Genomic DNA, 14,994 nt, shown 5'->3' with positions numbered 1-14,994 from the left:
GAGTACTCGTATGCAACCTAGGGGAAGGGACAACCAATTTATAAAACAAGTCATAAAAATAGTAACGTCAATCATAATAAAGAAAGGGACAAGTATTTCAAAACACAAAACATAACTATTGAATAACATTTAATTCTGAACTATGTAGTTTGCACGACATTACGTAACCCACAGGCTATATGGGTTCGGTATTCCGCCAACCAGTGGGTCCCCCAATCTATGTTTACCGGATTAACTTTTGGTAAAACATAATTTGACCATCATAATATCCTCATAGAAGAAATGTTACCTTTGTCAAAAAAAAAATAGAGTAAATACATAATTACCCCACTGATGTTGTCCGAAATTTTCAAAAAAACACCTAAACTTTAATTTTGACATATTACCCCACGATTCTTCTTTATTCTGTTCTAAATACACCATTTTGGACCCCTGCGTGTTGAAAGGGCTCAAAATTGACTTTTTTGACCAATAAAAAGCTGCCACGTGTAAATAATTAATATATAATTTATATTCTTTTTTAAAAGGAAAAAAATTAGTATTTATTTATTTTTTTAAATTACCCGGTACCCCCCTCTCTCCCCCTAATCCACCCTTTCTTCTTCAACACCTTCAACACCATTAAAACTTTATTGAAGCTTTTTTTTTTTTTTAAATATAATTAAAACTCCATTAAAACTCAACATAATGTCTTATTCAACAACATTAAAGCTCCTTTGAAATTTTTTTTTAAGAAAATATCTTTAAAACTCCATTAAAGCTCATTTAACTATCTTTAAAACTCAATTCAATCATTTAACTATTCTTAAAACTCAATTCAATCATAAAACAATTTTTTGAATTGATTTGAACAAAAAAAAAATGGACGGGAAGAGAGATTTTGACGGAGTGGGGGGCGTTAGGGGGAGATGATTATAGGGTGGGAGTGTTGGATGGAGTGTGGGGGTGGGGGTAGGGGTGGAGGGGAGCTGCTGGACGTCGGGGTGGGAGGTAGGGGGTGTTGGATGGGGTGGGGTGGGGTGGGGTGGGTGATAAATTAAATAAAAAGGAAAGATTTATTAAAAAAAATACGAAATTAAATATATTTAACACGTGGCAGCACCTGATTGGTGCGTGTGTTCGCTCTCTTTGTTGTGACTGAGATTCAGCGAAAAATAGTATATTTGAAACGAATTAAGTAAGAATCGTGGGGTAATAGGTCGAATTCAAAGTTTAGGTGTTTTTTTGAAAATCTCGGCAAACATCAGGGGGTAATTATGTATTTACTCAAAAAAGTAAAAAATCCTCATAGAGGAAAACATCATAAGGTTATTTTGTTAAGGAACGAACCATCCCTACGTCGGCAAACATAGGTTTCAGGCGTTGGGTCACAAGGACTTACGCCTTCTTGGTGAACTACACAATTCTCTTTAAGACCAATTAAAACATTGTTCATAAACATTTATCTATAGAGTCTTTCATAAAGACATTCACATTTTAGTATCGTCATACCAAGACTTGCAAGTCATTCGTATCATGCCAAAATAATTATCATAAAACATTATTGACTATTATCCTGTCTTTAGAATCATAAGTATAGTCATAGCTGAGTTTCATAAAAGTCTTAAAGCATGTCATCAATTCAATACGGTCAATAGTTCTAAAGGACGGGAAGATATTTGTATTCATAATTTAAATTGAAAGCTTTTAAAAGATTTGGTAATCATGGTTTCAATATTCATAATATTTAACATTCAAATTCGAGATATGAAGATTCACAATTTCAAATAGTCATTCCAAGTCTCGAGACCCTCAATTAAAGATTAGAAATGATTAGTAAAAAGAGCGCATTCCATAGTAAGCTTTCATAAAAATCCTTCTCAACCCTACTTTCAAAATTATCAATATAATATAGGTATAAAATCAATAAACCAAAGCTTTGTGACGTTAGTTGAAAATAAGGGTTGTTCAACATACCTTAGATAAGAATTTGGGAATAACTCTTGGAATTGGGAACCTTAGCTTGAAATCTATAACACCTGTTGAAGACTTACTTGACTTGGATTTGTTCCACATCCCCCTTATGATGAATTTGATGGTAGAAATTGAGAAGAAACTTTCAACCTTTGATCTTTCTTGATGCTTAGGGTTGGGAGTTTGGGGTTTTTTGAAGAGAAAAGGAAGTGTTTAGATTTGAGAATAGGGTAAGTAATCATGTAGGAAACATTTTAAAGGATGGGACGGTTTTTATAAAAGACTAAAATACCCCTAAAGAAGTAATTAAAAAGATTTCTCAGAATCAGGTTTCACGACTTGGTCCACGGGTCGTGGAAACTTTCACGGCTTGTGAACTAGATTCGTGGAAATCAGATGGATTTTGTAAGCTTTCAGGACTTGGTCCACGACTTGGTCTACGAGTCGTGGAACTTTTTCATAATTCGTGAACTCAACTCGTGGAAATCAGAAACATTTTCACTGATCGTGGAAACATTTCCACTCGTTGTGGAAACTTTAACACTAGTCGTGAACCAGACCCGTGGAAACCTGAAAACTAGAATTGTCAACCTAAATTTTTACCAAGTGTTGGATACATGAAGATTCGAAAAAAACATTCGGGCTTATACACTTACCCAATTAGAAATCATTGGGGTTGTCTTAATGTGTTCTAGTACGGAAGTGGGGTGTTACATTGGTATTTTGAGTGAGTTCGGTAGCTTTGGTATTTTCAGTAATTCTTTTTGTGTTATGGCCCTTCTCGAAGGGAAAGTGCGTTTCACTTCTCAATGTTCACTTAAAACCACATAATTTCTTCTGTCTTTTATTGTCTTTTTCTTTCATAAACCACAAAAGACTCAATCTTCCTGTAGAAGTTAAATCTTGGTGCAAAAAGTTTCTTTGTGAATAGTCTCATACTCTTCAAGAAAAAAGTAGTTTTTAGTTGATGATCCTCTTCAGTTTTCGCTTCCTTGTTCAATCACCAACATCTGACATCCCTTGGCCTTGTTTTAGAAAGAAAAAGGTTCATCTGAAATAAATTACTTATGTGGTCTTCATGATAGCTTAATGACCTGTCATAGTTGAAAATGCCTTAGAGATCCTGTAATGCATCATCATATGCGGGCTAATTGTTACATCTTTTCTTTGTTGTCCTTATGCCTGGGATATGTGCAGTAGTGTTTGTCAATTGATGTGGCATTTTCTATTTCATTGAATGTAATGTTAATTTTTCTACTGTCTTGACGTATTATATTATGGGTCTTGACGTATTATATGACAGGTGTGTGGGTGTAGTATTTTGTGTAAATTCTCCATGATACAGAAAATTGCACGTAACAGTACTGGGTATTTAACCATTCGTGGTATATATGTAACCATAGCTTGGTCATGGAACATAGATTTCATGTACAGTTTATGAGCTGTTGATGTCAACCATTTGTTTTTTAATTGTGCAGAAAAACATGTGGATTCTTCGAAGACTTGGTTGTTTAGTTGACTGATGTATTTAGTTGGAATATGACTTTCTGCAATCATATATTTTCATAGTGATGCTTGGGATAGAGAATAAAGTAGCTTTTTCTTCTATGTTGCACTTGATGCCTTAACTTGCCCGAGCGAACCAGCAAATGTGATGTAACTCTTAACATGTGTGGAAGAGTTGAGATACATTTATATCATAAGCTAATTTCACTAAGAAGAAAATTCCTTTCATAAGCTTTCATTTATATTAAAAATGTAATATCCAATAAAATGGAAAGATTTGCTAAGTTTACATCGTTGAACACTCAATGCTCGTCTAATCTATGAAGCCTCTAACATGACATGAGTAAATTGTTTTACTGGGACAAGGCCCCCGGTATACCCCTAACTAAAAATTAGAAAGTTGAGGTAAAGATTAGGTCCCAAGAGCCAGTGGGGCTCACCATATAGCTAAATGTAGGAACCTATTGTGTTGCTCGATTGTCTATCTGAGTACCTGGGTTTGCATTATTAAATAATGGAGTGCTCCCGACGAAAAGGACGTAAGCACATATGGAATTGTACCGTCTATAACATGGCTGAATGAAACATAATAGAAGTACATGAACTAGATGGATAACCAAATAATCACAAATAAAGCATGGAAGGAATTAAATGATTCTGTTTTATCTTTCATCATAATTTAGTTCATTATGGGAAGCGTAAGTAATCTTCGACCTAAAACAATCTTTAAGTAACACAATTTAATTGGCTAAGTGCTCATAGAAATATCTGCACAAATGTAAAGACTTAAATCATTGAAGAAACTTTTAGCTTTTGGGCAGGAGATATTCTTTACTGGCATATATGCATAATAGTCACCATGTGTACTGCATGGTGTCCGATCAAAGCCCGACCAACCAATCACTTAACTACGGTTGTCCCATGGGTCGAATATATCTATATATAACATGATAAACATAACATAATCTCACCAAAGGAATCCCAATACGAGGAAAATCAACTATTCTTCCTGGCAGTCATAGTCTTACTTCGTAAATGTGTAGTTTTAGGTAATGGGCTCTTCCGACCCATACCACCTTAGGCCTCATTTGTTTGCATTTAATGGAGGTCTGAATCTGAATGAGTTAGACTTCAGACCATTAAGTGTATTTGTTTTTTATTACGATTTTACCTCTTAATAGGTCTGAATATGTCTTAATCATTCAGATTTGGAATCATCTTAATGTCATTAAAATATTATATTCTTGTATTGGATTATATTCGCCATCACTCTATCCACAATCACCAGTCACCACCACTACCACCTCTGCCACCACAACCATTGTCAACTACCGCCATCAACAACCACTTCTACATCACAACCACCTTTGACAACCAATGTTGCTACCAACTATTATTATTGTCAGCCGCTACAAAACTTACCACTTCTATTATTTTAATTATACCATTGCACCGCCATTGCGAACACTAACACCAATCCTACACTGCCACTATCATCAACCATTATCGACCAATTCCTATTACTGACCAACTCATCTATTATAACCAGTGTTCAGAGATGCGACCACATCATCGCATTATGCGCTGATGCGATGCGGGCCCCCAGCGAGTCTCATCTTTGATGCGGTGCAATCTAAGAATTGCAGGTGCATCAAGCCCTGTTGCATGATGCGATGCGATGGGTGAATGCGATCGCATTATGGATTTTTTTATTTTTGGGCAATTTTTAAATTTAAAAAAAGGGTTGGAAGTGAATCTTTTTATGAGCAATTTTTAAATTAAAAAAAGCGTCACAAGTTTAAGAAAAGACCGATTAAAAATTTTAGGATTTTTTTGACCTGTTTCTCTCTTCTCCACTTCTCCACTGAAGTTGCATTGCTACAACTCTTTCTCCATTGAAGTTGCGACTAAGTTTCAACAGGTGTTTCTTCTTCTTCTTTCTTCTTTCTTCATCCTTCTTTTTTTTTCCCTTCTTCTTCTTCCTTTTTCTTCTTCTGCTCTGTTTTTTTTTTCATACATTGATACCCTTTTTTTTTTTTTTTTTTTAAATTTTCAATTGATGCTCTATTTTCTTTTCTTCGCTGAAATTGTATTTTTTCGACAGAGCAGTTGCTGCTACTTTTTCTTCTTCTTCTTCTTATACTTTGTTTTTTTTTACAGTGATAGTTTTTCATCCGATGCACTGTTTTTGTTCTCCACCGCTGCTTTTTTTTTTCTACCAATGCTCTACTTTATGTTTTTCCTTTTAATTGTGATTTTTATATGATTTATTTTTTTTGTTCTCTTTATAGCAATTTAAAAATGTTTGATTCGGCTTTGAAATATGGTAAAAAGGCAAGTGAGACCAATAGGAATAAAGTCACATGTATTTTTTGTGGAACTGATTTGTTGGTATTTCATTAGAACTTTTGCTTAAATATATTATCTTTATTGGTGATTATATAGTTGCTGTGGTCTTTTCAGTTATAACTTACTATTTGAATGCTTTATAGGTTTTTTTTTATTAAATTGCGCTTCACTTCAATGATGTGGTCGCATTGCATCACGCATCGCATAATGCGTGATGCAAAGCCTTGTTGCTTTTTTCCGCATCACGCTTCCCTGTACACTGATCATAACAACACCACCGCAAACTATCACTAACACATCATCAACCTCCACACATTCTTCAGCCACCACCACTATCATTGTCAGCAGTATCGTCACCTCTACCACTACTTCAACTACTACCATCACTACAATCTGTTCCTACTAACAACCATCTACACTATCACAGCTAACGTCTCCTACTACCACCAACACATCGTCAAACATCATGCATTCATTTTTCAACTATCATAATCAACACCTCCAATAACTAACATCAACCAACTTTACATCACAACCACCATCACCGTTAAAAATCTTCACCGTCATAATAGTCACTACAATACCAACTATCCTAGTGTTGTAAAAGGCGCTCGCCAATGGTGAATGGCGAGGCGAGGCCTAGTCCCCTCTTTACGTTGTGGTGCTACGACAGTCAAAAGGTGACGCCTTTGCGAGAAAGGCGAGGTGACAATGGCTCGCCTTTTTAATTTTTTTAAAAAATTTAGGGTTTTAGCAATATAAAGCTAATTTTAGGGCTTATTTACCTATTTTGGCTCTACCAACTTACTCATTGGCAATTGCGTCTGCTACCATTCATCTCACAAGTTCGATTCTGGCGATGGACGACGTACTCCGGCGACTCCTGCTACTCCGGTAAGTATTGAACTGTTGATTTCTATTATTTTTTTCTTCTTTCTTCTTCTTCTTAACCACCAACTTTCTTCTTCTTCTTAACCAGCGACTGAACTTGTGTTTTGGTGCGGTTTCTTTTTCTTCCTCTTTTTCTCTTCTTTTTCCTCTGTATTATGTAACTGTGTTACAACTTACATTATTACCATAACAATAACCAGTAAGTTGTAGCCTTAGCCTGTGTTATGTATTTTTTTTAATAACTTATATTACATTAACATAGTATGATAGTAATATACTAATTAAATGACTTGATCATTAACAACTATTTCAATTTCAATGGCGTCTCAATCTACTAGTAGCAAAAAAAGGGACATTGGATGGAATTATGGTACACAAGGTCCATCAAAAGATGCAGTGATATACAATTTTTGTCGACGTACTATTAATGGTGGTATTACTTGATTCAAGCAACACAAATGTTGATAGCAAAGCCGCGAAAATTCCAAAGAATCAAATATATGTGTCATCGTATGATATTGTTGTTGTTTATGATGATATGAATGAACATGAGGAAATGATGCGTCCCTCCAAATATCGAAAAAATGTATTCGAGTGGTAGTGTATCATCCTCCGCACATGTGACGAAAGGTCCTAGTGATAAGTTTTATCTACCAAAGCCACAACATAACACAGGCTTTGAAAAGGCAGGAGTAGGAGGAGGACAAGGAATTACAACAACAACAACAACAACAACAAACCCAGTGTATTCCCACTTAGTGGGGTCTGGGGGGGCGGTAAATGCTTTCGCGGTCTGGATGTATAATGCAGGTCTCCCATTCAGTTATGTCAATTATGATTCATTTACTAACTTCTTAGAACCGGTAGGACAACATGGCCCGGAAATGGAGCCACCACCTATCATGAAGTTAGAGTTAATTAAAGAAGAAAGTGAAGAAAGTTGATGAACTACTTGTGCAACATAAGGTTCAACGACAAAAGTATGGATGTTTCATTATGATGGATGAATGGACAACTCGTAATTGAAAAATGATCATTAATATTTTGGTCAATTGTCCGATAGGGAGTATCTTTTTTGCCTCAGGTAATACTTAACACCTTTTTTTTTTAGTTATTACTAAAGTCTAAATATTTATTAAGCTAATAGTTGATATAATGTCTTTTACAGTTTTTAAGAAGGCCACAAAGGTGGTTTCTTACATAAGTTAAAGGCCGTTGTTGTTGAACTTGATGAGAAAATCCACCAATGAAAGAAATTTGGTGAAACCGGCCAAGACAAGATTTGTAACGACCTTTTTGACTTTGGAGGCTATGTACAAACAAAGTAAGATGAGAAGCTTGATCATCTCCAATGAATGGAGTTCTAGTAAATTTGCAAAGGAAGTTTTGGGAAAAGAAGTTTCCGCTATTCTTTATTCTACCTACTTTTGGAATGATCTAGTTAGAGCTCTTAAAGTTTGTGGTCCTTTGGTCTCATTTCTTCGCTTGGTGGATGTGGGAAAAAGACCCCCAATGGGCTATGGGCTTGAAGCAATGGATAAGGCGAAGGAAATTATTCAACGGGGATTTGATGGAGTTTCGAGGCATTATGATAAAGTCCTCGAAATAATTGATTCAAGGTGGACCACCAGCTCAAACAACCTTTGCATTTCGCAGGGTATGTTTTGAATTCGGGATTGTATTTTAGATCAACTATGAGTGAAGAGAATATTGCTAAAGTGTGGGAGAGTTACTACACTTGTGTTGAGATGATGGTCCCCGATCTTTCCACACAAGATTTTCTTCTTGTTGAGCTTGCTAAGTACAATAGTGCGGATGGATTGTTTGGTTCTGGTCAAGCTGTTAGAGCCAGAGATACAAGGTCACCGGGTTAATGAATTGGTTTAGTTATCTTTATTATAGCTTTAGTGCTTTACTTAAGTTATTGACTTAACATTCAATTTTTTTATATAGTTGAGTGGTGGTATCTATTTGGTAGCGGAACTCCAAATTTGCAAAGGTTTGCCATAAGAGTTTTGAGTTTAACTTGTAGTGCATCTGAGGGAAACTGGAGTGTCTTTGAACATGTGAGAATGAGTTATTATATTCAACTTTTTATATTGAAACAATTATTATTAGAATTTAATTAGTAACTACTTTATTATGTACAAATTCATTCCAAGAAGACAAATAGGCTTGAGCTATTGCGTCTCAATGATCTAGTGTACGTTAAGTACAATAGAACATTGACACATCGCTATGATATTCGTGATACCATTGATCCAATTATCTTGGAAAATATTAAAGATGCTAATGAATGGTTACTTGTTGGCTCCGAAGATCAAGAAGATGAACTAGTGTATGAGGAAGGTGATCTTAATTGGGGTGCTGTGGCAGCTGGAGCTGATGATGATAATGTCTATGGTCTTAGTAGAAAGTCCAGGTCATGGTCACTTGACAAAGGAAAAGCGACAAATTCAAGTCAAACTCGGGCCCTAGTTGATGAAGAATTCGAAGAGGAAGATGAGGGACAATATAATGAAATGCCTGTTGGAGTTGAAGATTATGCAAATCTTGAAGAAGAATAAACTTTAAAGTTTTAGTATTGCTTGTTTTATGAATATTGGATTGTTGAGTTATTCAAGTTCTAGACTTTTAGTATCTATCTACTATCTATTTTTAATTCTTGACTTGAAATATTTCCTAATATAGTAGTGCTATTGAAATTTTGATCATTTATATGTTATTTTAATTTTTTTGTATTAATTATCGCCACACTTTCAAAAAGCGATCGCCTTGCCGCGTGGCGAGGCATGGCCTTATCGCCTCTTGTCGCCTTTTGCCGTCCAAAACACTGAACCATCACAACTATCGCCACCAACATTACTAGTTACTAACATCAATTATTGCCGCCACCACCACCATCAGTACAAACCATCTCCACTATCACTAACAAAACTAAGTGTTTTTTCTGTCAAATAATAATTTTACTATATTAAATAAAATAATTTTTATATATAATTAATTTTTTTATTTGAAATGTAATTTTATTATATATACAAATAAATAATTTTGCAAATTCAGATGTTGAAAAACAGTCTTAATCATTCAATTTTCAGATCTAGACACAAAATCATTCTGATGTACATTCAAACGTCTGAATCTTAATAAAAACAAATGCAGCCTTACTCTCTAGAATATTGCCAAAATATTTAAGTTATAATTGTGGCACCTGTTGACCTTTTCATAAAGTTGGAATCTTCCCAACGGTCCTAGCCTTGGTGGACTAAGTTACATGGTATCTGTTGCTGGTGGGAGGTGGTAGATATCGCGTGGATTAAATTGAGTTGTGCGAAAGCTGGCCCACACTACAGTTATCAAAAAAAAAAGTTGGCAACTATTGGCCTTCTCCTAAAGTTGGCACTAGTTGGCCTTTTTTCATTTCTTTGAAATCATTTCATAAATTGTAGGAACATCCATAAAATCAACTTGTGAACTATTTAAGAAAACCATATCTTTATCAGTGCATAAATATTAAGATTACGAGGGACTTCAAAAGGTTTTGTAGTGAATCACAAATTGTATGGCTTAGTAGCCTATGATATTAAAAAACATAAACCTTAGAATAGATAATGGAACACTTGAAGATATTATGAAAATGTTCGAGGAAAAATCATAAACTTCATCTATGTAAATGGGTAGTAAAACATCACGAGAGTTCCTGTAAGGCTTATTAGAACATTAGACATTGAAAACTAGAAACAACTTAATAGGTATTTGATGGGGAGAATGGTTATACGAAGATTTCGACCTTGGGAATACTTGGCTAATGAGGGTTCTTGGAGTTTCATAAATAGGAGTACGTACAATGATGATGGAATTCAAGAGAGGTTTAATTAGGAGTATTGTTCATACATAGTACCTGAAATTTTTTATGTGATAACGGTTAATTCTAGGGTTCATAATCATAGTATGTTCATTTTCATGTTCATCATGTTGTAAATCTGGGTTCATGGTCAGTCATACCATAAGTAAAATCTTTAATAGGAATCATTAAACTCAAATTTCAGAGAAAAATCATAGTTTTCATATTTTTCGTAATTTCATGGTGAAAAGTCGTAGAATTCATGGAACAGGGATACCATAAAGGTGAATAATATCATAGAAAATTCTTGAAGTTCATAAGAAATCGTTAAGAGCAAGACATAAGATTTTTATCATAAGCCCACCCCAACTCATTCATGGAGGAAAACTCAGACATGAACCTAGCATTGGGAAGAACAACGATGTTCCCAGATGTAGATAATAGCTTGCATACCTCTTTTCCTCCTTTAAGCGTTCTACAATGTTCGACCACCTTTACAATCTTAATCTACAACAAAATACGTCAAGGAAGCCAATATTAGAAAAAACATTCATGCTTTTGTCATCTAGGCAATTTATTGAACACCTAGTGGGTATGAAGCTCCACAACCCCCATAAATGGTGTTTTTTCATTCCTCACCCCCTTTTCTTACCAACAATGACAATAATCACCTAAAGGTGTGTAAAATCTCCATGAGGTCAACAACATACTATCAACAAACCATTCCACAATTTAAAATCATTCTTCCATTCTCGTCCATATCCAAAACAAGGACTTACGGCTTCCAAATCACCATCCCATAAGTCCTCACACTAAAATCTTAATCACATTATCATCAATTAGTCATACATGAGAGTTTGATGGTGTAGTCTTACCGTTAGGAAGAAACCATTGCGAAATACTTCACTTAAGTTGTTTAGAAGTTTTCTTGGAAATCTATGAATTCCATGAGTAGGAGGTATTAATCTGTATTAAGATGTAGAAATCATCAATACTCTATGGCCAAATCTTGCCTTGAATGATGGATATACCTTGGAGGGAGTTGGATTCTTGAGAGTTGCTCTCTCTCAAATATTTTTGGACTTTGGGGTGAACCTCGACCTTGGGGTGCATATATAATGTTTTTCACGTGCACCATCATGCAGCTGACATGTTGGACACGCAGCCGAGCGCGCAACAATGGCAGTAGCAGAACCTACAATGTGTGTCGTGCAGATGACGCTCAGGCATGCAGACTGAGCAGTGTCTAGTAAGATGAGCATAATTTCTTGCAAAATAGGATTGACCAAAAGCTTGTTGCATGGGAAACTAGACTCAAGTAGCTTTAATTTGATAGGTAATGTACCATGTAACTCGTCATATATTGGGAGATATGTTCGTTTTAAATCAGACCCCGTGCACGATCATTCCAAACAATCCCTGCTATGCAACCTTCAACTTGAACTTTTGTTTAAAGTTCCCCTATGCACCTAACTTTTGTCTAACACTTTAAATGTCTTCATATAAGGGTTCCTTGATATAATTACCCATTTATGGCCTTATTTTCCCAGTTTCACACCATTTTGTCGACGATTAACAAGTCGTACGTTTGCGTATAGTTATGAGATATAACAGATAGGTCCTCCAAACACTTAAGAACCACCAAAAATTTTCTGGTCGGATCAAATCACATACTTCGAATGGTTCAAGCCTTAGTGCAGACATGCGAGATGGCTCAACAAACACCATAGATCTCTATTATGACAGGCCTAATTGACCTGCATCAACATTGAAATGACCCAAAAAAAACTTTTCTTTGGGTATGACTTGCACTTTTAAATAAGGAAGCTTGTGCTCCTCTCTCTAGCTTGACTTAGTGAAATGTATTAGTTGTCTAATATGGAAGAGCTGCTTGATCATATCTGATACCTGATAACTCCAATAGGTTTATACAATAGCTTGGTGCCTTGGTTGAATATCATCTCAAGGATTCGTATCTCAGATATTGGTACTCATACTTTATAACGGCCAAAATATGTAATGCAAAAGAGTTACCAATACGAAAGAGATATACTTGTTATTCTTCTTTATCTTTGTCTCATCTATTTTCTGTTTAGGTTGCTTTTGTCATTAATTGTCATATGCATGTGGGACATGGATTTTCTGAACTTTATTTTTGAAAAAATACCGGACATGTTCACTTGTTCTCTAGTAAACTACTTGTGCTTTTTCTGTTTCTCCAATAAAGTAGTTAAATAGCCTATGTTTGTTCCAATTATAAGGCCCATAAGTTTATCCACTAGCTTGGTCAAAGATTATCTTAAAGATTCTTATCGAAATTGATACTCATCCTTCATAACAACCAAAATGGTAATGCAAAAGAGTTGCCCTACCCCCAAAAAAAAACGTGTGTAATGCGAAAGAGTATACTTGTTATTCTCTTTTATCTTTGTCTTTATCTATTTTCTGTTTTGGTTACTTTTGGCTGTAATTTTTGCACCTGAGCGTAAGACATGGATTTTCTGAACTCTAGTTTTTAAGAGAATATACCTGACATGTTCACTTGTTCTCCATTAAACAACTTGTGCTTTTATTGTTTCCCCAGTAAGGCAGTTAAACAACTTGTGTTTGTTCTATCTCTATTTCTAGGTTGGCTTGAAACCTGGTGGACTTTTTATCCTAAAAGAGAACATTGCAAGAACAGGTAGCATCTCTTTGAGTTCTCTGCTTTGTGTTGTATGGAAATCAATTTCACCAACTTACTTCTCCTGTTTAACCTTGTTTTCTGTCATATCATGGTCCATATTGATTTTTGGTGTGGCATCAAATAGTTTCCATTTGTTTTTCGTAGTGAGCAATAATGTTTTCTTGATATCAACAGTTTCCATTTGTTATTAACGATTTCTTGATTCCGCTTTTCCGTTGCATTGCGATGTACATACAATGATTGAACTGTAACGTTATTCAAGTTAACTGAAGTTACATTTTCAAGGATTTGTGTTGGACAATGAAGATAAGAGCCTCACAAGATCAGATTCATATTTTAAGGAGCTGTTCAATCAATGTGGACTATACATCTACAAGATGAAGGTACAGATGAAAGCTTTACTTCTAATATATGTGCCCATACGGAAATCTTGAAGAAAAGGAAAAAAGAAATAAAAAGGAACGCTTATGTGTTGTAACTTTCGGGAACAGCATGTTCCTTGTAATGATTTTTGCAAAACCGTGCACCTGTCGTGTGACCAGTTTGTCCTAAGCAATGTCTTGCGCGAAGTCACCCAATTTTGTTTCACTGCCATTTCGTCCCTTTTTCTACAAGATGGAGGTCACAAACACTGAATTACTTCCATTTCATGTGCGTCATTATAAGAGTGGCATATGTATACCATCTTTCCTGGTCGGTGTGATTTTTATTACTTGGTCTTGGTAATGTATAACAGTTTTAACTTTGTTACAAGATGATAAATTTCTTCAGATGATGTCAGAGCAGTGATCTATCTTTTCTCCCGAGTATCCTCATCCAGATACAATAATAACAATAGCTAAATTGTAGTTGGAAGTGTGTAATCTTCTAATATGTCGTATCTCCCTGAAGGGTGCAATTCTTCTTTGCTTTAACAATAGGCAATATCTTTGTCAGGATCAAAAGGAATTTCCTGATGAATTATTTGCTGTGAAGATATATGCGTTGACGACTGAGATGCCAAGGCAAGGCAATAGACCTAGATCTAAACGGACAACTAATAGACCTGCTATCATCAGATGATGAATCATATTGGTCTGTAAATCATTGTGGGGTTTAACTTTCGAGGAAGTCATTTGTAGGTGGTTGTTTTTAGGTCACATGCATTCAAGTTGGTTAATGTATGCCTTGTTTAGGTAATTGCCTTTAAATTTCACTTGTATACACTGATAGTGTAAGCAGTTTTAGGCGGTAAGTGTACTTTTTAACTTATTATAGATTATTGCTTATGGTGAATTAGTAATGCAACTGTTTTCAGTTTCAATGTATTCTTTTTTTCTTTCAAAAAACTAATATTTCACTAGGCAGATTACCTAGTGTTAATGTTATAGTTAATAAATCCAAAGGATCATTACATCATGAAAATAATTAGCACTAGATAGAACAATGAAAGCTAATAGCAAACTACTAGCGAAAACCAGTTCTAGCTTGAAGTTGTTTCCTTTTCTGTTCTATGACTATTCAACACTGATGGATTTTGGTTATTGATCAGAATTATCAGCAGCAACAACTTGTATTCTTTCTCTCTTAGAATCAGCATCATCTCAAGCTATCTTTTTGGTTTTGATCCTCATTGCTGGACTGGAGGGTCTGTCCAGATTCAATATTCTTCTTCCTCTGTAAGCATGTTTACTTAATATCAATATGTCCACTACAGTCTTAATATGCCATGGTATATCCCAGCTGCCTTCGATAATATTCTTCATACGATGGAGTTTGTTTCAAT

General features: G+C 35.2%; 1 protein-coding gene across 2 annotated transcripts in view; it reads left to right on the top strand.

The window, feature by feature from the left end:
- Positions 1 to 14,532, top strand: part of LOC107857634 (alpha N-terminal protein methyltransferase 1) — a 52,762-nt gene extending 38,230 nt beyond the window's left edge. For both annotated transcript variants that reach the window (XM_016702492.2, XM_016702490.2), the window contains 3 exons: positions 13,172 to 13,226; positions 13,515 to 13,612; positions 14,166 to 14,532. In XM_016702492.2, the coding sequence (XP_016557978.2) occupies positions 13,172 to 13,226; positions 13,515 to 13,612; positions 14,166 to 14,291 (279 nt within the window). In that variant the 3' untranslated portion in view covers positions 14,292 to 14,532. The remainder of the gene's footprint in view (positions 1 to 13,171; positions 13,227 to 13,514; positions 13,613 to 14,165) is intronic.
- The last annotated feature ends 462 nt before the right edge of the window (positions 14,533 to 14,994 follow it).

Source organism: Capsicum annuum, chromosome 2 (assembly GCF_002878395.1).
Source record: "Capsicum annuum cultivar UCD-10X-F1 chromosome 2, UCD10Xv1.1, whole genome shotgun sequence".
NCBI lineage: Eukaryota > Viridiplantae > Streptophyta > Magnoliopsida > Solanales > Solanaceae > Capsicum > Capsicum annuum.
This window is presented reverse-complemented; position numbering and strand designations above follow the sequence as displayed.